At 47.2% G+C, this 26623-nt stretch overlaps 3 protein-coding genes and 1 long non-coding RNA gene across 6 annotated transcripts; 1 reads left to right on the plus strand and 3 right to left on the minus strand.

The window, feature by feature from the left end:
- Positions 1 to 2703: 2703 nt before the first annotated feature.
- LOC120704562 (RING-H2 finger protein ATL80-like) lies at positions 2704 to 3658 on the plus strand. Its single transcript, XM_039989004.1, has one exon. The coding sequence runs from the start codon at positions 2827 to 2829 to the stop codon at positions 3367 to 3369; it is 543 nt and encodes a 180-aa protein (XP_039844938.1). The 5' UTR covers positions 2704 to 2826; the 3' UTR covers positions 3370 to 3658.
- A 4756-nt stretch (positions 3659 to 8414) lies between these two features.
- On the minus strand, positions 8415 to 10501 carry LOC120704563. The gene is made up of 4 exons (XR_005687603.1): positions 10462 to 10501; positions 10219 to 10361; positions 9181 to 9237; positions 8415 to 8775 (listed from the first exon to the last, which is right to left on the minus strand). It is a non-coding gene; the product is annotated as an uncharacterized LOC120704563 (long non-coding RNA).
- A 6997-nt stretch (positions 10502 to 17498) lies between these two features.
- LOC120705269 (monosaccharide-sensing protein 2-like) lies at positions 17499 to 20243 on the minus strand. 2 transcript variants are annotated; one of them, XM_039989718.1, is made up of 3 exons: positions 18585 to 20243; positions 18429 to 18548; positions 17499 to 18337 (listed from the first exon to the last, which is right to left on the minus strand). In XM_039989718.1, exons 1-3 carry the CDS (start codon positions 20061 to 20063, stop codon positions 17687 to 17689), a joined length of 2250 nt encoding a protein of 749 aa, XP_039845652.1. In that variant the 5' UTR covers positions 20064 to 20243; the 3' UTR covers positions 17499 to 17686. The 2 variants fall into 2 exon arrangements, with proteins under 2 accessions (XP_039845652.1, XP_039845651.1); XM_039989717.1 differs by having other exon boundaries at positions 18429 to 20243.
- Positions 20244 to 21898: 1655 nt separating this feature from the next.
- LOC120705270 (MLO-like protein 9) lies at positions 21899 to 24688 on the minus strand. 2 transcript variants are annotated; one of them, XM_039989721.1, is made up of 10 exons: positions 24419 to 24688; positions 24077 to 24307; positions 23887 to 23947; positions 23665 to 23753; positions 23448 to 23522; positions 23008 to 23361; positions 22873 to 22908; positions 22723 to 22790; positions 22543 to 22603; positions 21899 to 22385 (listed from the first exon to the last, which is right to left on the minus strand). In XM_039989721.1, the coding sequence occupies exons 1-10, from the start codon at positions 24686 to 24688 to the stop codon at positions 22119 to 22121; spliced, it is 1512 nt and encodes a 503-aa protein (XP_039845655.1). In that variant the 3' UTR covers positions 21899 to 22118. The 2 variants fall into 2 exon arrangements, with proteins under 2 accessions (XP_039845655.1, XP_039845654.1); XM_039989720.1 differs by having other exon boundaries at positions 24077 to 24688.
- Positions 24689 to 26623: the final 1935 nt, after the last annotated feature.

A 26623-nucleotide genomic window follows, 5' to 3' on the forward strand; every position in this document is an offset into this window, starting at 1 on the left:
TAAATAAGATGAAACTTAAACTGTGGCTCCTCCAACTTGGGCTCCTGCGAGCTATATGGTAGCAAAGCGCCAATCGGACCCCGGAAGAGAAAGGCGTAGGGTATGGTATGCAAAAGGGATGGGAGAAAAATGCTGCATGCATGTGCCAAACTCCGTCAGATCCATCCAGTCTACGCATTACAAAGCTTTAGCTGCCTTTCTTTGGAAGAAGGGGGAAAAAAGCTTTAGCTGCCAAACTGAATGCGTCCTCTTCCTTGCTACGCACGCCCACCAGCCTAACCATTCATACTAGACTAGATAGATCCTTGGATTCTAACTAGGCTACTGCAGGGCACAGGTTGGAGCCTGGGCAAAGCTGCCTGGGCCAGACAGCGCTCCCAGACGTGCAAGGTCTCGATCCAAACAAGCCGCATGCATGCATGGACTAGCTAGTACGATTGGCTGCTGCTCAAACAAAGTCCCTTTAATTGGTGTAATATTTGTACTATTTTTTTTAAAAAAATAAGATTCCATTTTAAATAAATAGTATAAATGCTTGAACTAAAAAGGATCGAATGTGCATGTAAATGTCACCAATTTAAGTCAAATAATAAAACCAGGAGTCGCGGCCCCTGTTTAATAAACAGATGGAGAAAACCGTGGACTGGATGGAGCAGACAAATGCATGCTGCTGTCTAGTACTATAGCAGGGGGACCCGGCCTTTTTTGGTTTTGGTCCCCTATTCTTTTTGTTGCAACAAGGCTAGCTCCTCCCTTTAATTTTGTGTCGAGTAGGGATAAGGTCATTGCAGTTGCAGTTGGCATGCACGGGCCTCTTGCAACTTGCATCACCCTTTTCCCTTGTTTAGGATGGATCAGATGGATGCATGCATGATCCCTGAAAGGCAGAACTAGCTAGCTCTGGTGCATGATTTTATCTATGATCTATCTATGATGGATCTTGCATTGATCCATTCCTCCTTTATTGTTAGTACGTAGGATCGGCATGGTCTATGATGGATCAGCTCGAAGTACATGCACAGTCAGTCGTCAGTGGGTGAGCGTGAGTTGGTTGCAAGTAGGAGCCTCGGAGAGGGACTATTCAAAACCAGACGGCGCCGGCAGCAGCTCCTAGTTAGTCCTAACACGCCGGCGGCTGGCCTGCTGCTGCTGCTTCTTCCACGCCAGGAGGCCAAGCTAACTTTTCAGTCGGTCAAAAAGCTCAGCGCCCGTAATGAAATGAGCACGCTGTGGCTCCAATCCTCTGCGGCAGAAAGCGCTGCATCTTTATGCATGCGTACTAGTGATGATTGATTAGGCCACTCCGAGTGCATAGTTTTATAGCATAACTTATCAAGACTAAAAATGAGGTAATTGTGCAAGATGAGTTCTATAGTGATGAAACTCCTTTCACATCCTATAAAACTCCCCCTCCTCTCTCTTTGTATAATATTTAGTAATGCCTCCTGAAATCTCCATTAAAATTGACTTTAGAGCATGGTTAATAGTAGAGCCAAGTGCTTGGCTATAAATCGAGTGATACGAACCAAATTATGCAATATTTGTCTCTTACAACAATTTTTATTATTATGTGGTACTATATTTTACTTTTCTTTCTTACTCTTTCTCGCATATATTTTTATTTAGACCCACAAATATCTATGCTTTCGTGTCAAATTTGATGCTAGAACAAGAGTTCTCCTCTCCTCCGAATCAGTAAAACTGCTGACTGTCTTGGTTTTAAGCCTATTATTATAGTTGCTTTTAGTGAAATAAACATCCTACCCTCTCCTCAGCTGGCCTACCACTAATGACTAGTAGTATATGTCAGCAGGCAGGCAGGCGGGCAGGGTAGTTATCAGTCTCCTGCACTGCATGATGGACTGCTTGATTAGTATGTTCAGTCAACACTCGTCTGCACGCGTTTACGGGTGCGTGCAGATCCCATCCCTATAAGATATAATAAATGATGATGTATTTTGGATGTCTCATATATTTTGCTGAAATTTTTTAGCCTCGATTAAAATTATATTTATCCCACCTAGATGATGAGATAGTGCTAAAGTTTAGTATTATTTTTTTGACATTTTTAGTATTTGGATCTAAACACCACCTGAGCCATTCTTCTTGACGGGCTTGAATTTAATTTAATTTGGACTGTGGCTGCAGTGTACACTAGTACTTAGGGCAGTCTTAATGGAGACTCCACTCGTGGAGTTTAAGCCTCAAAGACTCCATCACAAGAAATTATACTTCTCAATGCAAAGTGTGTTACTTTGGTTTATATGGCACACTTGTCTCTCTCACATTCATTCTAAATTTGTGTGAAGACTTAGAGTCTAAATAAGACTTTGAGTCTTGATTTCTCTCCTTCTCTCTTCTATAAATATACTGCCACATCAACAAAACACAATAAATATGAGGCTTAGACTCCATGGTAGAGTCTGGGTTGGGACTGCCCTTACCACTAGTACTAGTAATAATAGCTAAAATAAGTAAGGTACCGTTTATTTACTTCCACGTGGCATCGAAGAAAAAAAAGGGAAAGCAAAGCCGCCTAAATAACCTTACCTGTAAAAGTATTACTACAATACTAGCAGTTGGGTTACAAAGAGGAAGAAGAAACAAGTCATCTTGATCATTACTCCTACGGATACTAATCCTGGGTGGGCCGACGACGACAGGCAGAGTGCCGAGTCATCACTCATCAGTCATCTTCTAGTCTAGTATAAAAGAGTCAGCCGCTTGCTGCCATGCCAAGCAGAAGCAAGCAGCCAGCAAGCAAGCCCAACACCAGCTCCCAGGTCCAAGGCATCGCGATCATCTTCTAGCAGCAGCAGCAGGAGGATGCGCGCCCCGGCGAGGCTCCTCCTCCACGCGGCTGCCACCGAGCAGCCGCCGCCACCAGCACCGGTGGTGGATTCGGACATGGTGGTCATCCTGGCGTCCTTCCTCTGCGCGCTCGTCTGCGTCCTCGGGCTCGCTCTTGTCTCCCGCTGCGCCTACTGCCGCCTCCACTCCAGCTCCAGCGGGGATAATAATAACGAACAGCTGCCCCCCAAGGCCAAGGGGCTCAAGAAGAAGGTCATCGACGCGCTGCCCACCGTCGCCTTCGCCGCGCCGCCGTGCTCCGCCTCGGCCTCCGAGTGCGCCATCTGCCTGGCCGAGTTCGCCGAGGGAGACGCCCTGCGCGTGCTCCCGCGCTGCGCCCACGCCTTCCACGCCGCCTGCGTCGACGCCTGGCTGCGGACGCGCGCAACCTGCCCATCCTGCCGCGCCACCATCCTCGAGTCCCGGCGGGAGCCGGCGGGCGCCTGCGGGAGGTGCGGCGGCCAGCAGCAGGTGGCAGCAGCAGGTGCTGGGGATGGACACACCACCTTCCTGCCTTGACCGCTGCTCGCTCGTCTTGTCTCTTGCAGTTGCATTGCATCCCCTAGCCAGCCAGCCAACCATTCTAGGATCGATCCATGTAAAGTGCTACTACACTTGACGATGACTAGGCTAGGCTAGGTAATGTACAGAGCGAGGAAGTACTCTTAGGCTGTGTTTAGATCCGTAAAATAGTGGTAAAAAAGGCTACATCGGACACTGTGGCTTACTGTAGCATTTTTCGTTTGTTTGTGGTAATTGTTGTCCTACCATGAGCTAACTAGGCTCAAAAGATTCGTCTCGTCGTGTACATCAAAACTATGCAATTAATTTTTTTATTTATCTACATTTAATGCTCCATATATGAGGTAAAAGATTTGATGTGATAGGTGAATAGTGAAGTTTGGAGAGAGAAATTTTAAAAGTAAACACAACCCTAGTTAAAAAGGAACTCTTTCTTGGATCGAATTCTGAATCGATGCATTTATTTTTGGGTGGGGTCTGGGTCTGAAGCCCAGCCGGTCGGTTTTTCTTCAGTCAAGGCATCATCATCAAGAAGGAATACCGACCGCAAACCAGCTTAATTATTAGCTTTCCGCCGCCGAGATGGAAATTGGAATGCCACCTTTCATTTCTTAATTCTGCTTTATTATTATTTCCTCGATTCTTATTCTCCCACCAGCAGCAGCGGCGGCATTATTTGTCACTTTCTTTCTTCTCAAGACAAGACATCTACTGCATGCTCACGTGCATCTCTCCAGCTGGGCTAGGCTGGGCTGAAAAATAAATAAAACAAGATAACCGCATTGCATTGGGCATCTCCGATTCTCGGTGAAGGAAGAATTTGCAATTGGAAAAATCTATGGGGCAACCTGTCGTTGTGTGGAGCGCGCGACCCCACGCGGCCTGCTAAGGAGAAATTGGACTGTCGCAGTCCACCTATTTTTGCATTGTTTGAGCTAAAAAAAGTGATAACTTTTGTTAGGTTTGTCCGATTTCAAATCCGCTTGCACCACTATATTCTTCTCAATAAGATCTACAAAACTAGATCCATGATGCATATTTGAAATATTTTTTATAAATTGGCAACTTATATTGAATGTGTAGTAGCTACTTATGTGTTAGGTCTCTAGCAACTTATGTGTGAACCAGACAATAAATTATGCAGATAAATTTCTATAAAAAATTATTTTATCATCCATGTTGTTTAGCTCTATGAAGTATATATATAAGTTATCATATTATCTCTATACAAGTTGTTAATAGATATACTATTTGATATTGTTTATAGATAATTTATTACCCAATTGCGTTACAAATTGATACATTTGTCTAACTAAAGTTGTCACTATAAAAAAATACAACATAAGTTGCTATATAGTATAAGTTTGAAACGTCCCATCTATGTATGTTGTTAAGTTGGATCAATAAAAATCATCTATCAATTTGTACACGAGTTTTATAGATAAGTTGCTGCATAGTTGCATATAAGTTCCTACTTGCAATCAATATAACTTGACTGACACATAAAACAACTTCAAAACATATCAAATATGAATCTTGTTTCGTAGATTTAATTCTAAGAAATGCAATGGTGCAAACGGATTTTAAAATGGACACTCGATTGGTGAGTAATTATCATTTAAAGAAAAATATTATTTCTAGTGCTCATGTCACTTGTGAAAGCGACATCCTCGTATTGCATGCGTTCAAACTAGCAACTGGCAGTGCAAAACCGATAGTAGCATAGAGTCGCGCACTACTCGTTTAGCGCGACCAGTCACGTGTTAACTTGCTCCACTACTACAAAAACGTTGATTTGTCCCGGTTGGGAAACCGCTGTTGTCCCGATTTCCCAACCGGGAACGCCAGTCCGGGACAAAAGGGGGTGCCCTTTTGTCCCGGGTGTGGCAATCGGGACAAAAGAGGACAAAAAGTCTTTTTTTCTTCATGTTTTTTTTCTCAATTCTTTTTCTATTTCAATTATACTTTTGCATTTCAATTAAACTTATGTATTGGAATTCAGTGTGTATGATCTCCACTAATATATATATAGTTACTTATATAACATTTGTCCTAAATAGTTTTCATATATAAATTAATTCACTTATATATATATGTATACACATATCTATACATGTGAATTCCTTTACATATGAAAATGTCTAGGACCAATATTATATAAATATATATATACACATATATATTATTGGAGTGCTTATATATATAATACATACATACTCCATCATATTTGCATAGGTATATTCGTTCTTAATTACATAGTAGAATTCGCCATTTGGAAATTTAATACATACATACATACTCATAAATAAAAATTTAATACATAGACACACATATATATTTACATAGTTATATTCGTTCTTAATTACATATATACGCGTATATTGTCATATTTGCTGTGATTGTCAATATTAGATATTCCATCATAGTAGAATTCGCCTTTTGGATCGAGGACTTGCTCAACAATAAATCCGGAGAATTGTTCTTGAATCGCCATAATCTTTTCCTCCGGTATGAGTTTATCGCGCATCTCCCCGACCTATGGAAAAAGGGGATAATTAATTTCGACTAATTAAAATACGAATTCAAATATTAACAAGTTTTTTACTTACTTCCTCCTCCCAATCTGTCCAGCCCTTTGGAGGACCTACCAGACCATGGATGTTCTTGCATACATAGTATTCGCACAATACAGTGCCTGGTTTCTGCCTCATACACTTTAAGAGAGAAGAAATTATCAGGTATTTACATGAATATATAATAAAACTAATGAATCGTGCAACGAATCATCCAAGTGCGTACCGGAAAATCTGTCTTGATCTTCAATTCCTTGTCAAATTTGCCTGGATGATTTTTAGCGAATTCTTTCCAAACCCTGTGCATGATTAGAACAATTATAGTCAAGTAACAAAGTGATTCAAATTATCGGTCATCGACGGAGTAGTGGTAGAATTACTTTTTTATCATATTAAGAAGATTTTCGTATTGTTCTGGAGGTCTCCTCAATGAGTCCATAACCACGAGTAGGCTCTTCTCGGGAATTATGACAATTAGGACAAAGTGTTCACTGCAAGATTATACGGAGGCAGTTCTTGGTAGTTAAGGTTTAAACAATTCGATTACAGAATAGAAAGAGTTAGACGGAAGGAATCACTCACGCAAAGTTGTAAGGAAACAATATAATTTGCTTGTTGTGATGAACGCTTATGTACTTGAACAAGTTTTGGAATATCTTATCGGAATTGTCACGTAGAAGCCTCCAATTACAAGTAATTGGGTCGATGAAGCCGAGGTGAGAGTATCCCTTTCTTCTGCAAGTATGTATCTCCTTGGTTTTCTTCTTCTTTTCCTTCTTCTTTGGAGGCTCCCTAGCCGGTGCAGCTACCTTCTTTGCCGGCGGCCGTTTCTGCTTCTTTGCCGGCGGCGGAGGGGGTGACCATGGAGGCGACGGTGACGCTTGAGTGTTCATCGGCGCATGAGATGATGGTGATGGAGAATGTGCCGGTGAACCTTGCCGAGACAGTGCTGCCCTTGGGGAGTTTTGCGGAGATGCCGGTCTTGGAGAGGCATGCTGAGATGCCGGTCTTGGTGTTTGATCATCCGACTTTAGGACAATGTAGCGCTTATCCCATAGGATGTAGCCATGAATGGCTTCTGCTAGTGTCCTCTCCCCATCGCCTCCAGGAATATCAAGCTCGAGCGTCTCCCAACCCTGGCACACCTGCTCCATGCCAACTCTTGTGTATCTAGGCGGAATTTGCTGTCCGTGGTACACGTCGCCTGGTTCGGTTGGCATGGCGGTACCGTACGCAACAGTGAACATTAAGTTCTTAACGGCAGTCTGCAGGTCACAAGGTGTCCGGTGGGTGATCTCATCCACTGGAAATCGCTGCGGGGCCGACGTTTCAACTGCGGCCTGGATCCCCGTGGGCTCGGCGATGGCGACGTCTGTGGAAGCGCAGCTGCTTTTCCGCTGAGACAGGTGATCGGCTGCGACACTAGGCTCTGGAGGCACCGTTTGCGCTTGCTGTTGCTGGCTCATTGCTACGGCCACTTGGCGTTGAACCTCTTCCTCCAGTCTTTGATCATGTGACATGAGCCATTCCTCTAGCCTTCGCAAGTGCTCCCGCTCATCATTCTTTCTTCTTTGCCGGCTTCTATATGAATCAATGTAATCCCTGAACCCATACTTCCACGGAACCACGCCTTTGCCTCTTGTGCGGCCCGGATGCTCTGGATTCCCAAGGGCGTAAGTCAGCTCGTCCCTCTCTCTATCCGGCTGGAATGTTCCCTCGGCCGCTGCTTGTATGGCCTCCTGTAGTCTCTGGGCTGCTCGCTGGATGTTTGGCCCATAGATGCAGTCACCAGTCAATGGGTCCAAGCTTCCCCCGTGACCATAAAACCAGGTCCTTGACCTTTCAGGCCAGTTCATGGTCGCAGGTTGGATGCCTCTGTCAAGCAGATCCTGCTCCATCTTCTCCCATTTGGGTACTGCAAGCTTGTAGCCTCCTTGGCCTAGAGTGTGATGGTACACTTTCTTCGAGGCGTTGTCTTTGGCCTTCTGCACCTTCTGAAGCCCAAGCTCTGAAGACTTGTATTCCACAAATGCATCCCAGTGACCCCTGAGCTTTTCGAGCTCGCCGGTAAATACGGGTGTGGTCCCGATCTTGATATATTTCTTCGTCAAAATTTTCTTGAATGATCGTAGCTGTTCGGCCATCTTACTCAGGGTCCAGCGCTTGCATATCTCTTCGGATTCAGCTGGAACCGTGAAGTTTTTCTTAAGCTCCCGCCAGCACCATTCTTTTTCTCTTTCGGGTACCGCTAGCCCTGCTAGTGGGCTGGGATCCGAGCTGAAGCCAGACCGAACCATCAAATGCATACGGCGTACACCAATCCAGCCCGATTTATTTGTCTGTTTGAAAAAACTAAACCACCCCGAACCATACTTCTGCTCACTCCACACCAGTCCAGTCCAGCAGCCGATCCATGGGTTCAACCCATTAAAAAACCATTTTCCAGACTACGGTTAGCATGCATGCACGGGTAACCAACAGCATCACCATAGAATGGTACATAAGATTTTTGAATGGTACATAAGTTCATCGATTAACAGTGATATGGACCTAACTGGACATAAGAATTTCACTGCATCACCATAGAATGGTACTTAAGTTCTACAAGATACCTCTAAATAAATAGAATCCTCTTTTCTATCAACTCATACACAAGCCAACTGAGATATGCAAGAGAACACAGGATATAGAGCCAGATCGTTCCATGCCAATGTGATTGTCACCACGACATTGTCTTTCAGTATGCAAACTAGAGCACCAACATCCAGTGGAAACAGCCAAACAGGGGATAGCCAAGAAGACTAAGGTTTTGAAAGAAGATGTGTCCACCCTGAAAAAAGGAGATTCAATAAATAATTTCGAAACATCAGGAAAAGTACTTTGATTAGTAGTGGCAGTTGATTACATTACATGCCAAATCAAGAAAACATGAAAAAATCAGTATTTGACTAGCTTAACTCTTCTTTTTAAATTCTCGCTGGAATGTTATGTTCTTGTGACATAAAAGTAATAAGTTTGCAAAAAGCAGTGCTTGTGATGGGAGTATAGAACCACTATTCTATAAGCTAAATGAAATTTCCATTACAGAATTGTCATGTACTACATATTAGCTAGATCTATACTCAACAGAGACAATATTACCTTGCAGCAAAGTTTAATAACAAAATTTTTATTTTTGAAGGTGTTTTGAGTATTTTTTTAAAAAAATCACTGGCAAGAAGGAGGGAGCACTAACCTGAGATGCCCTCCTCTTACGTCTTTCACAATGAATGGACACCCTCTGCACCAGAACCTGAAATGGGACATACACAGGACATACAGAAACCAACCAAGCATGTAAGAGCAAAGCCAATACGATTAGTCGATAGATAAAAACATAGACAACTCGTGAAGGTGAGGAATCAATGTGCTTCAAGAGCTCCCGAATCTTGCTTATTGCCACATGAATTACTTTCATTCCATCCTGCACCAAGATATTAAGAATATGTGCACAGCATCTGATATGCAAATGCACACCATCAAGCAACAATTCATGTCTATGGTTATGCACTAACTCTTCGCACCCATTTGTATTGTTACTAGCATTATCGACTGTCACAGTAAATAGCTTCTCTCTTATCCCCCACTCTGTTAGGCAACTCACAATAGCCTCTTCAATGGCAAAACCGGTGTGAGGATACTTCACATTCTTGAAGGAGATAATCTTCTTCATCAATTTGAAGTCAGCAGTGATATAATGTGCAATTATGACCATATAACCCAAGTTCTGTACTGATGTCCACATATTGGATGTCAGGCACACACGAGAGTCTAGGTTCATAAACTCATTTTGGAGTTCTTCCTTCATTTTTCTAAACTTTTTCAAACAATCATTACGTACAGTTTGACGCCCAACACAATTGAAAGAGGGCTGCAAGGTTTGCATCCAAGCCTCAAAGTATGGGTCCTCAAACTTATTAAATGGAATTTCAGCATGCATCACAAAATCAATCATTCGCTCACGAGCTAACTGCTGGTTAAAAATAAAATTCTCTGAAGGATGCTTCTTCATTGGTGCAACAAATGCTTTTTGTTATGCCATAGTCAAACAAATCCGTCCATAAACAGTAAACTAGCATAGTCAAACAAATCCGTCCATAAACAGTACAGATCCATCAATGAGATTCAGTGTGTGACATAGCATCAAACAAGAATAATTTCTTTGTTATGCCGCAACTAAATCCAACTCAAATATCTGACATTAATTAACTGCAGAGGCGTATTTTCTTTATACCTTCCGACTCCTTGTGCTACTCAATATGTCACTCCCTCACGAGCAGATTAATGCCAATTCCCTAGCAGCTCGAGCAGAGTGATTAAGAATAACCAGTCGTGTTCCTCCTCCTCCTGTCTTCGTCTCTTCCCTCTCACACAAATCTAGCAGAATGAAGAACCCAATCTAGGGTTAGAGAAAAAAAAATCCAATTTGTGCGTATCGAGAGGGAGAGGGGAAGGGATAGGGGAGGAGAAGGTTCACCGCTACTCGGCGCCGAGGCTACCGACGGAAGGGAGAGAGCGCAGCCGCATAGTAGTACATCTTGGCGATGGCGTCGACACTTGGTGCTGGTGGAGCCATGTCAGAGTGCCGAAGCCTTAGGATGTGGAGGTGTGGCGGCGTGCTGGCGAGGTGGAGGCGTGACGAGCTCGGCATAGGCGGCCGACAAGGCACCCTAGCGCTGGTAGAGGATGGTGTCCATCGAGAGCGTCTCCACCCGATGCCGCACCACGGAGTCCCGCGTGCGCAGGCGTGTGGGCGAGGCGGAGGCGTGCGCAGCGATGGAGGCCGCGGCCGATGCAGAGAGTAGCAGGCGCAGCGACGCAGACCCGTGGAGGCGTGCGTGCGGCGGCGGGCGAGGCAGAGCTGCGGAGGCCAGAGGCGAGGGCGTATCGTGGATGTGAAGTGGAGGCATGAAGCTGTCATCGGCAGCTTGGTTTGGAGCCCATGGTTTGAGCCCACGGTTTGAGCCCGTTAGAAACAGGCCAGCTACGAACCGTACCAAACCAATCCAAACCGAAAAGAGGAGCAACCCAAACCAATCCAACTCATTGATATTGCCAGACCGTTAGCGCCCAGCCCACGCGAAAAAGTTGGGAGCCCAAACTATTAAAACCGTTTTAATCCAAACCGTTTGCAGGGCTAGGTACCGCATCCTGTTCCTTGCTTGGATTGGAAGCTTTCCAGAGCCTGAAAGCTGATCGGGATGTGGTCCCTGACAATACATCCGGATTGTCTTATGAATTTTTTGGCGGCAGCTTCTGAAGCGATCGGCTCGCCATCTGAACCAACTTCCGTTATAATGAACCGCTCTTCCAGTTTTTTTGTTGGGCCTCGCTTCGTCTTTTTCTACTGCGACGATGATCCAGACGGCTATAAAAAAACATTCATAGTATTCATATAGATTCAGATGAAAATATGATTGTCACTACAAATAAGTATAGTTGTGATATGTACATTAGCACTTTGTTCAGCAGCAGCGTCATCCTGAATAGATGGTGCCTCAATTCCATCACCGGACATATTCAAATATATGTCGGTATTGCTGCCATCATCAGCTTGTTCAGCGACATCTCCTTGACCTTCGCCAATCATATTCAACAGGAACTGTTCGTCTTCCACGTCTGTGTGTCGCGGGTCCATCGTAACTAAAATATGAATACAAACAAAACCCTTAAAAAATTATCTAAATAATCCACATATTTAGATCGGTAACGATCGGAAACTATCGGAAATGATTCGGTCGGGATCGGTAACGATCGGAAACTATCGGAAATGTTTGTGTGTTAGCGCGAGTTTGCGAGCTCGAGACATAATTAAAGAATAAATACATGATAAATTGAACTCTTTGAATGACATAAAAAATAATAAATACATGATGAATTAAAGTCTTTGAATGACATAATTAAATAATGAATACATCATAATAGAAATTCTCTCTAATTCTATATTTCCTTCTCTATTTCTCTCGAAATTCTCTCTAATAATATATCCATAATTTGTTGCTAATAATATATCCAAAATTGAATTCTAATAATATATTCAAAATTGAATTCTAATAATATTTCCTTAATTAAATTCTAATAATATTTCCATAATTGAATTCTAATAATATTTCCATAATTGAATTCTACTAATATATCCATAATTGAATTCTAATAATACATCCAAAATTGAATTCTAATAACATTTGCACAAAATTTGCACCTAATTCTAAAAATTGAATTCTACTTAATATATAATAAATTAAATTAACACTACTCATACATGATAATTGAATTCTAATAATTGAATTCTACATAAACATAAAATTTGAAAAGAAAAAAGAAAATGCGGCCGGCCACACTACTCACACAGGGCGGCGGGGAACCTAGCTAGGGGCGCGGCACGGCCCTGGACGACGAGGCGGGGAGCTGGCGGCGCGGTGGCGCACAGCGGAGAGGGTGGCGGCACGGCGACGTGCAGTGGAGGCCGCCGGGGGCGGCGAAGACGAGGGCGTGCGCGCGGAGTGGAGGCCGGGGCGGCGAAGCCGAGGTGGCATGGGGCCGGGGCCGGGATGGCAGACGTCAACGGCGGCGGCGCTCGCAGGGACGACGGCGCTCGGTGACCTTGGGCTCGCGCGGCGGGGCTCTGGGCGGCGACGTCGACGGCGGCGGTGCTCGGGAGCTCGAGCGGTGGGGGGAGCAGGGGAACGGACGGCGGCGGCACCAAAAGAAACATGTGTTTGGGGGAAGGGCGAAGGAGGGAGGAAGGAAATATATGGGGGGGGGGGCCTTTTATCCCGGGTTAGACCTGGGCATCCTCCGGGTCGGGTCGGGTTCGGGTCGGGCCAAAAAAAGCCCGGTGTTTTTTCTAGCGGCCCGTGCCCAACCCGACCCGGTGGCCGGGCCGTAAAATTGAGCCCGCACCCGACCCGACAGCCAGTCGGGTCGGGTCGGGTTCGGGTCGGGTCGGGCCGGGCCTATGTAAAATGTCGGGTTTCTTCGGGTTTTTCGGGTTTCGGGTCAAAAATTTTAGCCCGTGCCCGGCCCGTCAGTCATACCGGGTCAAAAATTTTGACCCGAGCCCGCCCATCAAACTCTTCGGGTCGGGTCGGGTCGGGCTATTTTCGGGCGGGTTGGGTCGGGTCTGTCGGGTCGGGCAGCCCATGCCCAGGTCTATCCCGGGTGAAGCCACCACCCGGGACAAAAGGACCTTTTGTCCCGGGTGGTGGCTTCACCCGGGACAAAAGGGGTTTTTGGGCGGGCCGGGAAAATTCCCAGCCCGCGGCCCACCTTTAGTCCCGGGTAGATCTACCACCTGGGACAAAAGGGGCCGTTTTCCCTCGTTCCCACCTAATGTTATGTTTGTTTTTGTTTCTTTTTACTTCTCTTTTAAAATTGGCTTTCATTTGTTAATTCAGTTAATAAAATTATGATTCCAAAAATTATGGAACAAAATTTCTTATCTCTATATAAACTTGATACACACAACAAAAATAATTAATTTTCATTCAAGTTATTGGGTCAATGAAATATCTAACTTTTTTGAAATCATATTTGTTATTTTGACCATGCAAAAATATATTAGGTGATTTTTTTTCAAACTGTTGCTTTTCGACAGAAAGTGGATTCTATCACGATATTAACGTTTAAAAAGTGAATTTTAGATAAAATTAAGCAATTTCATGATATTAATGAGTAGTGTGTGAGTTTGAGAGATAGTGTGTGTTAGTGAGATTGTGTGTGTTAGTGAGAGAGTATAGTGTGTTAATGTGAATGTAATTTCATGAAATAAATAAAATTTGTTGAGTAATCCATTATTGAATGAAAATTATAATTGAGTCTAGTAATTAAGTGAAAAATATATAAAATAATATATATAACACATAAAGTATAATTGTACAGTACATATATAATAAAAGTATTCGAATTGCGATTATATTTTTATACAATAATATAAAATGATTCAAGTACATGAAGGATTAGCGGTAACATAATTTCTCTTCACAAATGTCCCTTGATTATGATCACGGCGCAAGTATGGAGCATCATCATTGGCTAGCAGGATGCATGGATCAGCATTTACTTCGAAAGGTGGAATGACAACAAAATTATTATATTCTTCTGAAAAGTCTGTCTTGTCCTCCACTCCAACGATGTTTCTCTTTCCTGATAGAACTATGTGTCGCTTAGGCTCATTCTTTTGCTTGTTTATCCCCTTCTTTGGCTTGCTGGACATGTCCTTAATGTAGAAAACCTGAGCAACATCCTGGGCTAGGACAAATGGCTCGTCTCTATACCCAAGATTGTTGAGATCAACTATTGTCATCCCATACTCATCTTTTGTTACCCCTCCTCCAGATAGCTTAACCCATTGGCAACGAAATAGACGCACCTTGAAATTGGGACCGTAATCCAGCTCGCATATCTCTTCAATGTAGCCGTAATATGTGTCCTTTTTTCCATTATTATCCGTGGCATCCATACGAACACCGCTGTTTTGGTTGGTACTCTTTTTATCTTGGGCTATTGTATAAAATGTGTTTCCATTTATCTCGTACCCTTGGTATGTTAAGATATTCCAAGATGGTCCCCTAGCCAATAAGAACAGTTGTTCACTTATATCCATGTTATGCATTAGATGCTTCCGCAACCAGCTGCAGAAAGTGTTCATGTGCTCACGTGTAATCCATGCCTCAGACTTTTTCGGGAAATTGGAGAGCAGAATTTTCTTGTGTTCCTCGATATATAGGTCAACCAAGGATGATTGTTGAAGAACCGTATAATGCGCTTTCTTGAATGAGAAATCATCTGTGCAGACATAAGATTTTTTTTCTAATGTACCCTTTCCAGTTAGTCTCCTCTCATATCGCGATTCAGGGACTCCAATCGGTTTAAGGTCATCAATAAAGTCAACACAAAAGTCAATGACCTCCTCAGTTCCGTAGGCACTGGCGATGCTTCCTTCTAGACGAGCTCTATTACGAACACATTTCTTGAGTACCCCCATGAACCTTTCGAATGGGAACATGTTGTGTAGAAATACTGGTCCGAGGATATCAATCTCTTTGACAAGGTGCACTAGAAGATGTGTCATGATGTTGAAGAAAGATGGTGGAAATATCAGCTCAAAGCAAACAAGACATTGCACCACATCGTTTTGCAGCTTTATCAAATTCTCCGGGTCAATTATCTTCTGAGAAACTGCGTTGAGGAAGGCACATATCTTCACGATGGTTAACCGGACGTTATCAGGCAGAATCCCCCGCAGCACAACCGGAAGAAGTTCGGTTATAAGCACATGGCAGTCATGGGACTTGAGATTTGTAAATTTCTTCTCTGCCAAATTTAAGATTCCTTTTATATTGGATGAGTATCCAGATGGAACCTTTATACTGCTCAAGCAGTCAAACATGGTTTCTTTCTCTTCCTTGCTAAGAGTATAGCTGGCAGGACTTAAGTATTGTCGTCCATTATCTCGCTGTTGTGGATGTAAGGCATCTCGTTCTTCCATACGTTGCAATTCTTGACGTGCTTCTACTGTATCTTTTGTCTTTCCGTACACTCCCAAGAATGCTATCAGGTTGACGCAAAAATTCTTCGTGAGGTGCATCACATCAATTGCATGACGAACATCTAAGACTTCCCAATATGATAGCTCCCAAAATATAGATTTCTTCTTCCACATGGGCGCCATTCCGTTTTCGTTCGGAACAGGTTGGCTACCAGATCCCTTTCCAAAAATAACTTCTAGATCTTTTACCATGTTGAAGACGTCTTTACCACTACGGTGCAATCTAAATCTAAAAGAAAATCACACCTACATATGCAATCTAGCTAAATGTCCAAGAAATGAGCTAGCTACACATTTTCTCTATTTCTAAAGCATGAAATGAGCTATACAAGCCAAGGAAGAAGAGAAAAACAAGCCCCAAACCTTTAGCGCCGATGGATGGACGGGGAATCAAAGATCTTCACAAATGTGGTGAAGAAATGAGCAAGAACTCCTCCCTCCCGAGCCGAGAACAGCATGAAACAAGTGAGCTGAATGGCTCGGGCAGGGGGAGATGGAAGGGGATAAGGGGGCAAGGCCTTTTGTCCCGGTTGGAGACACCAACCGGGACAAAATGGGGGCCTTTTGTTCCGGTTGGATCCACCAACCGGGACAAAAGGGGCCCATTTTGTCCCGGTTGGCGGGACAAAAGGCCTTGCCCCCCCCCCACGCTGACCCGGCTAGCCGTTAGACTCGGGACAAAAGCCACCTATTGTCCCGGGCCCAAAGGCTGCCGGGACAAATGACATGAAACGAAGGCCTATTCTGTAGTAGTGATCCTTTGAAATTTGTCATCTCTGTTTTGTTTCCTTTCCCTTCTATTTCAGCAAAAGCAGTGATCGATACCTGCAGGCTATGGTGGTCGCTGCCTGCTTGCTGGTTTGGCTCCATCCTTTGATTATTATTATTATTCCATCCAAAACTAGCTAGGATTACTATGACGGGTGGCAAGTTCCCTATTATTATATTACCCAATTTGGCATCCAGCAGTGCTAGTCCATCCTCATTGTCGATCCGATCGATGTGCAGACTGTAGATAGCTAGCTTTTGGATCCAACAACTCCATCCCTACTCAATAGTATACTAATTCAGAGTCTGTCCATGTCTTCACCATGCATCATCTATCGGCCATGGTGAGAACAAGATGTAGCTTTTTGCAAATCATCAAATTGCTGCCAATGCAAGTGATCCAAGCACATTGATGTTCTTAGTATATACTATATATAGTACTAAAAAATAAACGAAACAGCAGCATGCATGGAGAGACACTTTGGCCCTGTTTAGGCCGCGTTTAGTTTGCGAAAAGTAGGGTGAAAAGTTACTGTAGCGTGTTTCGTTGCTACTTGACAAATAATGTCCAATCATGAACTAATTAGGCTTAAAAGATTCATATCGTGCTAATCAGTTAGACTGTGTAATTAGTTATTTTTTCAACTACATTTAATGTTTCATGCATGTGTCGAAAGATTTGATGTGACGGGTACTGTAGGAAAAATTTTGGGAACTAAACGGGGCCTTAGATGCCTAAATTTTTAAGTGTAAAGTACTGTAGCACTTTCGTTTGTATTTGATAATTATTATCCCGTCATGGGTTAATTAGGCTCAAAAGATTCGTCTCGCAAATTTTAGATAAATTGTGTAATTAGTTATTTTGTTTAGCTACATTTAATACTTCATGCATGCGTTGAAACATTCGATGTGATGGTGAATCTTGTAAGTTTTAGAATTTTGAAGGCAACTAAACAAGACCTTTACGTACTACAAATAAAACTGGAAAAGAAAAACAACAGGAGGCTGAATCCATTAATATTTAGGAAAGAATGTAATGTAACGAAATAATTAATGACAAATCAAATCAACATTAGTAAGTAACATCCATCCATTGCATTAATTAATTGGTTCTACTAGCTAGGCATGGCCTCTGCTGGGCCTCTGGGGAAAAAAAATCATCAACTAATTAATATATAATTGACTCTCACTCAGCTCAAAAACTTGCTTTAATTTCCTACCATGGATCGGGCCGGGGTTCGAAATGAAATGCCCTAAAAAAGATCGGAGTTCAATATGTATAACAATTATACAAAAATTGAGTTATTGCGATGGCCGGCCGGTTGGTCGGTGGATGGAGCAGCAGCAGCAGCGCCCATATAAGAAGAAGATGATGATGGGTTGGTTAGGCTAGCTGCGGGTGCTGTTGGTCGTGCTCGGGCGGCGTTGCCTTTGCTCCGATGTTGAAGAACTCGATGATGACCTCGAGCGGGAATCCCTTGGTCTCGGGCACCTTGATGTAGACGAAGATGAGCGCGAGGCAGCAGACGACGGCGTAGAAGCCGAAGACCCCGGCGAGGCCGACGGAGCTGAGCATGACGGGCAGCGAGTAGGTGACGGCGATGTCGCCCAGCCAGAAGGTGAGGGAGCATATGGCGATGCAGAGGCCCCGGACGCGGGTGGGGAAGATCTCGGCGCAGAGGATGTTGGGGATGGGGCCGAAGCCCATGACGAAGCAGCAGAAATAGACGATGACGCTGCCGGTGGAGAGCGCGGCGTGCACGGTGGTGGGCATGGGCGCCACGTTGGCGACGATGAGCACGACGAGGGAGGCGATGAGGACGGGGATGGTCCAGAGCAGCAGGGTGCGGCGGCCGGAGACGTCCATGAGGCGCATGGCCAGGCCGATGCTGGGGAGCATCAGCAGCGTCGTCAGGCCGCTGATGAGGATGGAGGTGGAGTCGGCGCTCAGGCCCAGGCTCGCCAGGAGGACGCTCACGCCGGCCTGGTCCAGGATCTGGGGGGTGTAGTAGAGGACGCCATTGATGCCGGAGAACTAGAAATATTTGCATTTGCATTGGAGGGGATTAATTAGTTAGTTAGTTTCTGATGAACTGGATGATCATCAATAATCAAGCAAAAATTACCTGCTGCAGGATCTGGATCATGACCCCGCAGAAGAGCGCCCGCCGCACCCCCGGCTCCAGCAGCTCGCGCCACCGGGGCCCCGCCGCCGCGGCCTTGGTCGCCACCGTCTCCGGCGGGTTCTCGAAGGCCGGGGTGGGGCTCTGCCCGATCATCACGTCCTTGGTGTAGAGCATGGAGCGGCTCACCAGCGCCGCCGCGTGCACGTACTCCCCGGGCCCCGACGACTGATCGCCGCCGTCCTCGTGCAGGTACATCCTCTTGACGCCGCCGCGCTTGACGCCGTCGGGCCCCACCTTCTCCGTCCACTTCCAGGCCAGCTGCCAGCCGCCGCCGATGCCCATGGTGCTCGCCGTCTCCCCGCCGCCCGTCACGCTGCTGTAGCGCTGCATGGCGTCGCTGCTGGAGCCCTCCGCACCAGCAGCCTGCTGCTTCTTCGTCTCCTGCACGTCGGTGCTCTGCCTCGACAGCAGCGGCGCCTGCAGGGCACCTTTTCCCTCCTCGTCCGACAGGTACTCCTCCTCGTCGTCCTCCTCGTCCAGGTCGTCGTTGGGCGGCACGTTCTCCTCGTCCCAGTCGCCCGGCCGCTCCGCCACGCTCAGCATGCTGCCGAGGTTGGGGAAGAGCGTGCTGCCCCGCGCGCTGCCGACGGCGCCGCCCTCGGCAGCGGGCATCTTCTCGTGCACGCTCCCCAGCAGCGTCACCACGGGGTCCTTGATCTGCTCGTACATGCTGCCCTGGCGCGAAGCGAGCTCGACGGCGCTGCCCAGCACGCTGCTGCCCTGCTGCACCTGCTGCGCCACCCACGAGAGCCCCTGCTCCGGCCCGTACAGCGTCACCTGCTGCTGCTCGCTGGTGGTGGTGTCGTGGTGGTGCTCCCCTGCGGCCGCCACCGCGTCCGCCTCAGCAGCAGCCGCCGGGCCCAGCACGTACTCCTCGATGACCGTGTCGCCGCCGCTGCCCAGGCCCTCGACGAGCAGCGCCATCTCGCCCGAGACGTCGTCGCGGCCGCGCAGCATCTGCAGGATGGCCCTGGCCTCCTTCATGCGGCCCTTGCTGACGAGCCAGCGCGGCGACTCGGGGAGGTAGAGCACGGTGAGGGCGAGGTAGGCGAGGGAGGGGATGGAGAGGACGCCGAGCATGAAGCGCCAGCGCGGGCGCGGGCCCAGCGTCATGTAGAAGATCATGCAGTAGGAGAAGAACATGCCGAAGGAGCCGGTGAACTGCGGCAGCGTGTTGAGCAGGCCGCGGATCTCGGGCGGCGCCGTCTCGGAGATGTAGACGGGCACGAGCGTGACGGCGAGGCCGACGCCGAAGCCGTCGACGAGGCGCGCCAGGAGGAGGACCGCCACGCTGGGGGACCAGAGCATGATGAGGCCGCCGGCGAAGTAGAGGAGGGAGGAGGCGATGAGCATGGGGCGGCGGCCGACGGCGTCGGAGACGGGGCCGGAGAAGGTGGTGATGATGGTGGCGCCGATGAGGGAGGTGGCGACCACGAGGCCCTCCAGCGCGGGCTGCGTCTCCAGGTGGAACTCGCGCTTGATGTAGAGGACGGCGCCGGCGATGGTGGCGTTGTCCCAACCCTGCAGCAGGTTGCCGATGGCGGCAGCGATGGCCACCAGCACGGCGCCTTGCATGGCCAACTCGCTGCTTCTTGTGCTGGATCGGATCTCGATCGGATACTCCACCGCAAGGACGAAGGAAGAAGAAGAATAGATAGACGATGGTGATCGATTCGATGAAGGTTAACAAGAAGTAACTAACTAACAGATGGGAGGAGGAGTTTGACGAGATGCTTGCAGGCATGCAGGCAGATCCGAGAAAATCGCCCCGATGGATCCGCCCGCACGGCCCTTCTCCCCTCCGATCCGATCGATCCTGCGTCAATCAAGCACGCATAGGCCGGACGGACACTAGCTGCTACTCCCATCCATCTCCATCTCCATCTCCTGGGAGAGATTCGTACGTTTGTTCGTACAGTACGTTCCAGTGGCTCTGATCGACGATCCTGTATGTATCTGCCCATCCGATCGTAGCATATATATAGCACACGTGCATTGCTACGGGTAATATAAATTTTATCTAAATCTATATAAACTATCAACTAATTAATTTGTGCCTTTTGTTACTCCGGGTACAAGTCGTGATGGCACGGGAATTGATTGTCCATGTTCGATTGGCATTCTGATTGATTTGTCCTGATTGTGATTGTTTGTTTTAAGAAAGGGATAATTGATATTTAGCTTGTTATTAGAAGAGGTTTAGTTGTGCATTAGTAATTGGTTCCGTAGCTAAAATTAGCTACCTATACACCAATTATAGCTAGGTAGCTAGTGAATCCAAATATCTCTTATGTACTGCAACGACGACAAGTTATTAGTAGTTACAAAAGGAAAAAGAAAATTATCGGGAGCGAAACATCAGTACGTACGTGTTTCAAACACGATGAACCATCATCATCACACTACAAGAAACTATTTAATCTATGACAGATTTCTCATGACGGTTTTGGAGAACGTCAATCACGCACGCATAGGCCGGACGGACACTAGCTGCTACTCCCATCCATCTCCATCTCCATCTCCTGGGAGAGATTCGTACGTTTGTTCGTACAGTACGTTCCAGTGGCTCTGATCGACGATCCTGTATGTATCTGCCCATCCGATCGTAGCATACATATAGCACACGTGCATTGCTACGGGTAATATAAATTTTATCTAAATCTATATAAACTATCAACTAATTAATTTGTGCCTTTTGTTACTCCGGGTACAAGTCGTGATGGCACGGGAATTGATTGTCCATGTTCGATTGGCATTCCGATTGATTTGTCTTGATTGTGATTGTTTGTTTTAAGAAAGGGATAATTGATATTTAGCTTGTTATTAGAAGAGGTTTAGTTGTGCATTAGTCATTGGTTCCGTTTGAATTTGAATATACCGTAGCTAAAATTAGCTACCTACCAATTATAGCTAGCTAGCTAGTAAATCCAAATGTCTCTTTAATGTATGTACTGCAACGACAAGTTATTACTCCCTCTGTTTCAAATTTTAAGTCATTCCAAGAATCTTGGAGAGTCAAAGTTTTTTAAATTTATATGACAAGATAATAACATTTATGATATCAATTAAGTATCATTAGATTCTTTGTTAGCTATATTTTCATAGTGCACCTATTTGGTGTCATAAATCTATATATTTCTCTCTATAATTTTGGTCAAATTTTGAGATGGTTTGACTCTCCAAGATTCTTGGAATGACTTATAAATTGGAACGGAGGGAGTAGTAGTTAGTACAAAAGGAAAAGGAAAATTAATCGGGAACGAAACATCATTGCGTACGTGTTTCAAACATGATGAACCATCATCATCATTCAGCTGAAAACGCGTATATATATGTGTGTGTATATCCTACCGTACATCCTATATGTATGTATGTATGTATACGTACGTACAAACACATGTATGATGTATCAAGAAAGAGCTAGCTAGCTAGCTACGACTGGACTGGCTGCTGGTGTACAGTAGTAGTAGTACAAATTAGATAAGTAAACAAAAAAAAAACAAATTAGAATTAGACGAATGCATGGAACCAACTTAACGGAATGGAAGGATGCATGGGCGCTAGCAGTGCATGCATGGTGCTGTATAGTACCCTGTTACTGTTGGCCTAGTCTGCCCTGCCCGGCGACTACTACTCGTCGATCTTGATGAATTCGTAGTCGTCGCCTTCCTGGCCTGCAGCTTTCTTGGCGGCGCCGGCTTGCAGCCCCGTGGCGGCGGCGTCGCCCTTGTTGTCTGTGTCGGCCTTGGTGGGGCTGCCGCCGGCGGGTGAGCCGCCGCCTTGGCCGCCGTGCTTGGAGCTGGTGGGGCCGGCCTTCTTCTTGACGCCGGCGCGCCAGTTCTTGAGAGCCTTGGACGTCTGCTCGTCGAAGATGGACTGCTTCATGGTGGAGCCCATCTGATGGCGAACGATGCAGAAGAGGGCATTATAAATATTATTCGTATATATATATATATATATATATATATATATATATATATATATATATATATATATATATATAAGTAAGTAAGTAAGAAAGAAAGATAAAATAAAAAAGAAGACCGGCGGCGACCTGGGAGACGAGGGCGTAGAGTGGGAGCGTGACGTAGCTGCACAACACCTGAACCACCACCCTGCATATGCAATGCAAGGCAAGGCAATGCAATGCAATGCATTGCATTATAAAAATGATGATCTCGCGCGCTGATGAATACATATAGGTATATGATGGATTTTGAGTGGCTACTGGTACCCTAGGCAGAGGCGCGCAAAGACAAATTCCTCCGAGTCGTTGAAGCAAGAGTCCATCCCGTACTCATACTAGAGACAGACAGAAACATGAATATATAATTTAATTGAATGAAGATGGATATCTGAATCTGAATTATGCATACATACATACCAGAATCCAGAGGAAGTAGATGATCTGAAAGCCATTCTGCATGCACGCACGCAGATACCAGCAGCAATCAATCAATACAATAATATTCAGATACTATGTACTAATAATTAACGAACAAATAATTAACGGCCGGACCTGGAAGAGCGTGAAGTGGATGAGGAAGAGCACGAATGTTGGCCTGGCGAACCAGAAGTAGGAGTCGCTGACCTGCACGAGCGGGATGCCCTGGATGACGGCGTGGCGCTCGGTGATGTCGATGGCCATCCGGCAGATGATGCCCTGCAGCTTGGTGCCCACGGAGAGGATGATGACCACGGGCATGATGGAGATCCACAGCATGGTGTGCCACCCGTTGACGTTGAGCAGCAGGAAGATGAGAGCCGACGCCCACAGCGGAGGGCTGATCCCCACGATCACCTTGAAGTCGTCCTCAAGGGAACGCTTGATGTACTTTTGGAAATCAAACTTGCTGCCGGGGGCAAGATGGACCTGCGTGCCCATTATTTGCATTGCATTGCATTGTTATATATATATATAATATATATATATATGCACGTAATAATATAAGTACGTACGTTGACAAAGCTGTGGCGCAGCGCGCAGTAGTCCGCCTTCCTGACGGATCTGAAGAACTGCCGGAAGAAGTTGCTCTGCATGATGAATTCATGTATACATTAATTTGAGTGCAGTCACCATCAGCTAGTACTAGTCGTTGTTCTGATATACTGACACTTGTCATGCAATCAGTATATACTAGTTAATTAGTATTAGCAGGGAGGATTATATACGTACGATGTAGAAGGATGCTGGGGTCTTGTTGAGCACATTCATGTGCTGCCTCACGAAGGACGTCTCGTGAGTAAACCGGAACCGCGTCGGGTCTGCAATGCAATGCAATGTCTTTAATTAAATTGCTCTACTAGCTAGCTACCTACCTCTTGCATTGTGTCATTAATTATTATATATTTCAGGAATCAATTAATTAATTCATGCTACTATATATGTACTGCATACCATTGGAGAACTCGTAATCTTGGCCTGCCGCTTCTTTCTCCCATTCTTTCCATGCACGTATCTGATGAAACAATATATTCTTTAATTACATGATAGAACTAATATTATTTATTTGACGATGCATGACATGAGATCGAGCAGGGAGGGAGGCTATGCAATGCAATGCAATCCATGGATGATCGATATGCACCTTGGCCCTGCCGAGTGCCATTGTGATTGCACTGTACGAGACGTGGAAGACGGCGAGGAAGAAGATGAAGATGTGCAGCTGGTGCAGCGCGTTGATGGAGATGAGCGACACCTTCCCGTCGGGGCATTTCGTCGCCATGTTGGCCTCCGCCAGGACCCTGCTGCTGCTGTGGTGCCCAGCGCCACCGCCGGCGTAGTAGGGGGGTGCCCAGGCCACCACGCCTCCCAGGTGCTCGGCCTTGTTCTTCTCGGGGGCGCCGCCGTGCTCTGCCGCCTGGCCGCCCTCACCACCAGCAACCGCCTCGAGGGCCTTGAGCTTGCAGGGGAGCATGGTGTCTGCGGCGTGGTTGCTGATGCAGATCTTGATGATGTAGTTCTGCCCGAAGACGAGGAGGAGGGAGATGAAGCCCAGCACCATGAGCTCCGCCTTCACCTTCTCCAGGGCCTCCACCATGGCCTTCTTCTTGCGGTGCGAGAAGAACTCGCCCACGTGGTGGAGGCCCTTCTCCAGAAGGATGGAGATGATGACGATCACGCCGCACACCGACGCCACGGCCCATGTCGGAGTCTGGTCGAGCTCGCGCGCGTTGCCGCCGCCGCCGCCGCCCCCCATGCCAGCCTGCTGCAGTAGCTTATTATATATATATTACTTGGTTGATTATTGATGATCGCCGGCCGGTCGGGGAAATCTAGCTCGCTAATTTGTTTTGTTGATCGGAGGAGAGGAAGGGAGGAGGAGGACGGCAATGGCTGGCTGGCTGCCGATCAGCTTGCTGCATGCTGCATGCTGCATGCTGCATGCTGCATGCCTTCCATTTTCATTTTCATTTTCAGGCAGGCAGGGAAGAGGCCGCGCGCGAACGCCGGAGGCTCCACCACCTAGCCATTCACTAGAGCAGCGGGGGACCCAGCCCAGCCCAGCCCAGCCCAACTATTACTAATGGAGAGCCCACCAAGGCCCATGTCGCGGGGGTATGGCTGGGCGTTCGGGTTACCCGAAAAATTCGGGTCGGGTTTTTTGGGTTTGAAAAATTTCGGCTTTTGAAAACTACAACCCGAATTTTGCTAAAAATAATCGAAACCCGACATTTTGGGTACCCGATAATTCGGGTTCGGGTTCGGGTTTTACCCGAACAACCCGAACTATCCTAGACTCTGCAATACACCGCGGCTCCTCGCTCGCGGTTGACCAAGCAGGCAGGCAGCCCGCGCGGCCGGCTCGACGCCATCCCTCCCTGCGTGCGTTGCGGCCGATTGGCGCTCGCGGAGGGGGCGCGCGTACTCGGGCTGTTGCCGCCGCCGAAGCCCCACCCGCTCGCGGGACTGCAGGAGCAAAAGCTGAGGGGGCGTGGAGGAGGCAGATCTGGCGGGCGTGGACTCAGGATCCTGCTCTGCGCGGGAGAGACGGAGGGAATCGGAGAAGGACGCGAGGGCGAGGAGGAGGAGATTGGAGAGGCGGAGGAGCTTCAAGATGGCATGGGCGGTGGGCGCGGTGGCGGCGGCCGGCGTGCGCCCGGGCGGGGGGCGTGATGGTGGCGGCCGGCAGGCGCTTGGGCTGGGGTGCGGTGGCGGCGGCCGGCGGGCCCTGGGCGGTGGCGTGGTGGGCACCTCCGGCTTGAGACGAGGACGAGATGCGCCGGCAGGCTGTGGCGCGGTGACGGCGGCCGGCGGGTGAGGGGCGGTGGCGCGGTGAGCTGGTGACGGCGGTCGGCGCGCGAGGGGCGGACGGGCGACTCGCGACTCGCGAGGGGCGCTGTGGCCTGTGGCGGCGTGACTGGGGTGGGGCGGTGGGGGACTGGGGTGGGGTGGGGCGCTGTGCCTAGGTTAGGGTTAAGAGGTTTCATGGGCTGGGCTGCAAGCCTACAATGAGTAAACACATCTATGGGCTGGGCTGATTTCGGGTAGTTCGGGTAATTCGGGTACCGTAGCCCAATACCCGAATTACCCGTAATAATTTCGGGTACCGTGGGTTAGAACCCGAATTGGAGTTCGGGTTTTTCGGATTCGGGTTTTTTTGGGTTCGGGCTCGTGGTTTTCGGGTTCGGACTTCGGGTTTCAGGTATTTTGCCCAGCCATAGCGGCGGGAGTCCTCTTCCTTCCTCCTCGCACCTCGCCGGCGGCCGCATTCCCCCACCGCGGCCACCACCCACCACGAAGCGGCCCTTGGGCCTTGGCTCGGCTCCTCCACGAGGTCCGTACGTTTCCTACCTCCCTCCCTCTGCACTGGCGGCACTGCGACTGCAATTGATTCCTTTCCTGGCAATAGGATTATAATTAGATAGATTGATACAAATCCACTGCCACATTAATTATAATTAGTAGCCCTCCTATAACACTCAGGTGTTAATCCACTACTTAATTAAATTAATCACGGTCATTAGTTTCAAACCGCGCGACAAAGCACCAAAAATTGTTTCTGTCAGCCTGGGCCAGTTCAGCCCGGACCAGTCTGACCGGTATGGGCGACCGGTCTGACCGGTCTAACCCGAGCTGGTGGTTTTGGGCCCCACAACATTTAAATCACACACGCTCTCTCTCTTCTCCACAC

This window comes from Panicum virgatum, chromosome 4K, assembly GCF_016808335.1.
Source record: "Panicum virgatum strain AP13 chromosome 4K, P.virgatum_v5, whole genome shotgun sequence".
NCBI lineage: Eukaryota > Viridiplantae > Streptophyta > Magnoliopsida > Poales > Poaceae > Panicum > Panicum virgatum.

Excerpts from the sequence above, each read along its gene's own strand:
- LOC120704562 (XM_039989004.1), top strand. The coding sequence starts at position 2,827 with ATGCGCGCCCCGGCGAGGCTCCTCCTCCACGCGGCTGCCACCGAGCAG.
- LOC120705269 (XM_039989717.1), bottom strand. The coding sequence starts at position 20,063 with ATGCAAGGCGCCGTGCTGGTGGCCATCGCTGCCGCCATCGGCAACCTG. Across the intron at positions 18,338-18,428 it reads TGATCCAGATCCTGCAGCAG|TTCTCCGGCATCAATGGCGT; the intron begins GTAATTTTTGCT and ends AAATATTTCTAG.
- LOC120705270 (XM_039989720.1), bottom strand. The coding sequence starts at position 24,688 with ATGGGGGGCGGCGGCGGCGGCGGCAACGCGCGCGAGCTCGACCAGACT. Across the intron at positions 23,754-23,886 it reads AGATTACGAGTTCTCCAATG|ACCCGACGCGGTTCCGGTTT; the intron begins GTATGCAGTACA and ends ATTGCATTGCAG. Across the intron at positions 23,523-23,664 it reads CCCCAGCATCCTTCTACATC|AGCAACTTCTTCCGGCAGTT; the intron begins GTACGTATATAA and ends TTCATCATGCAG.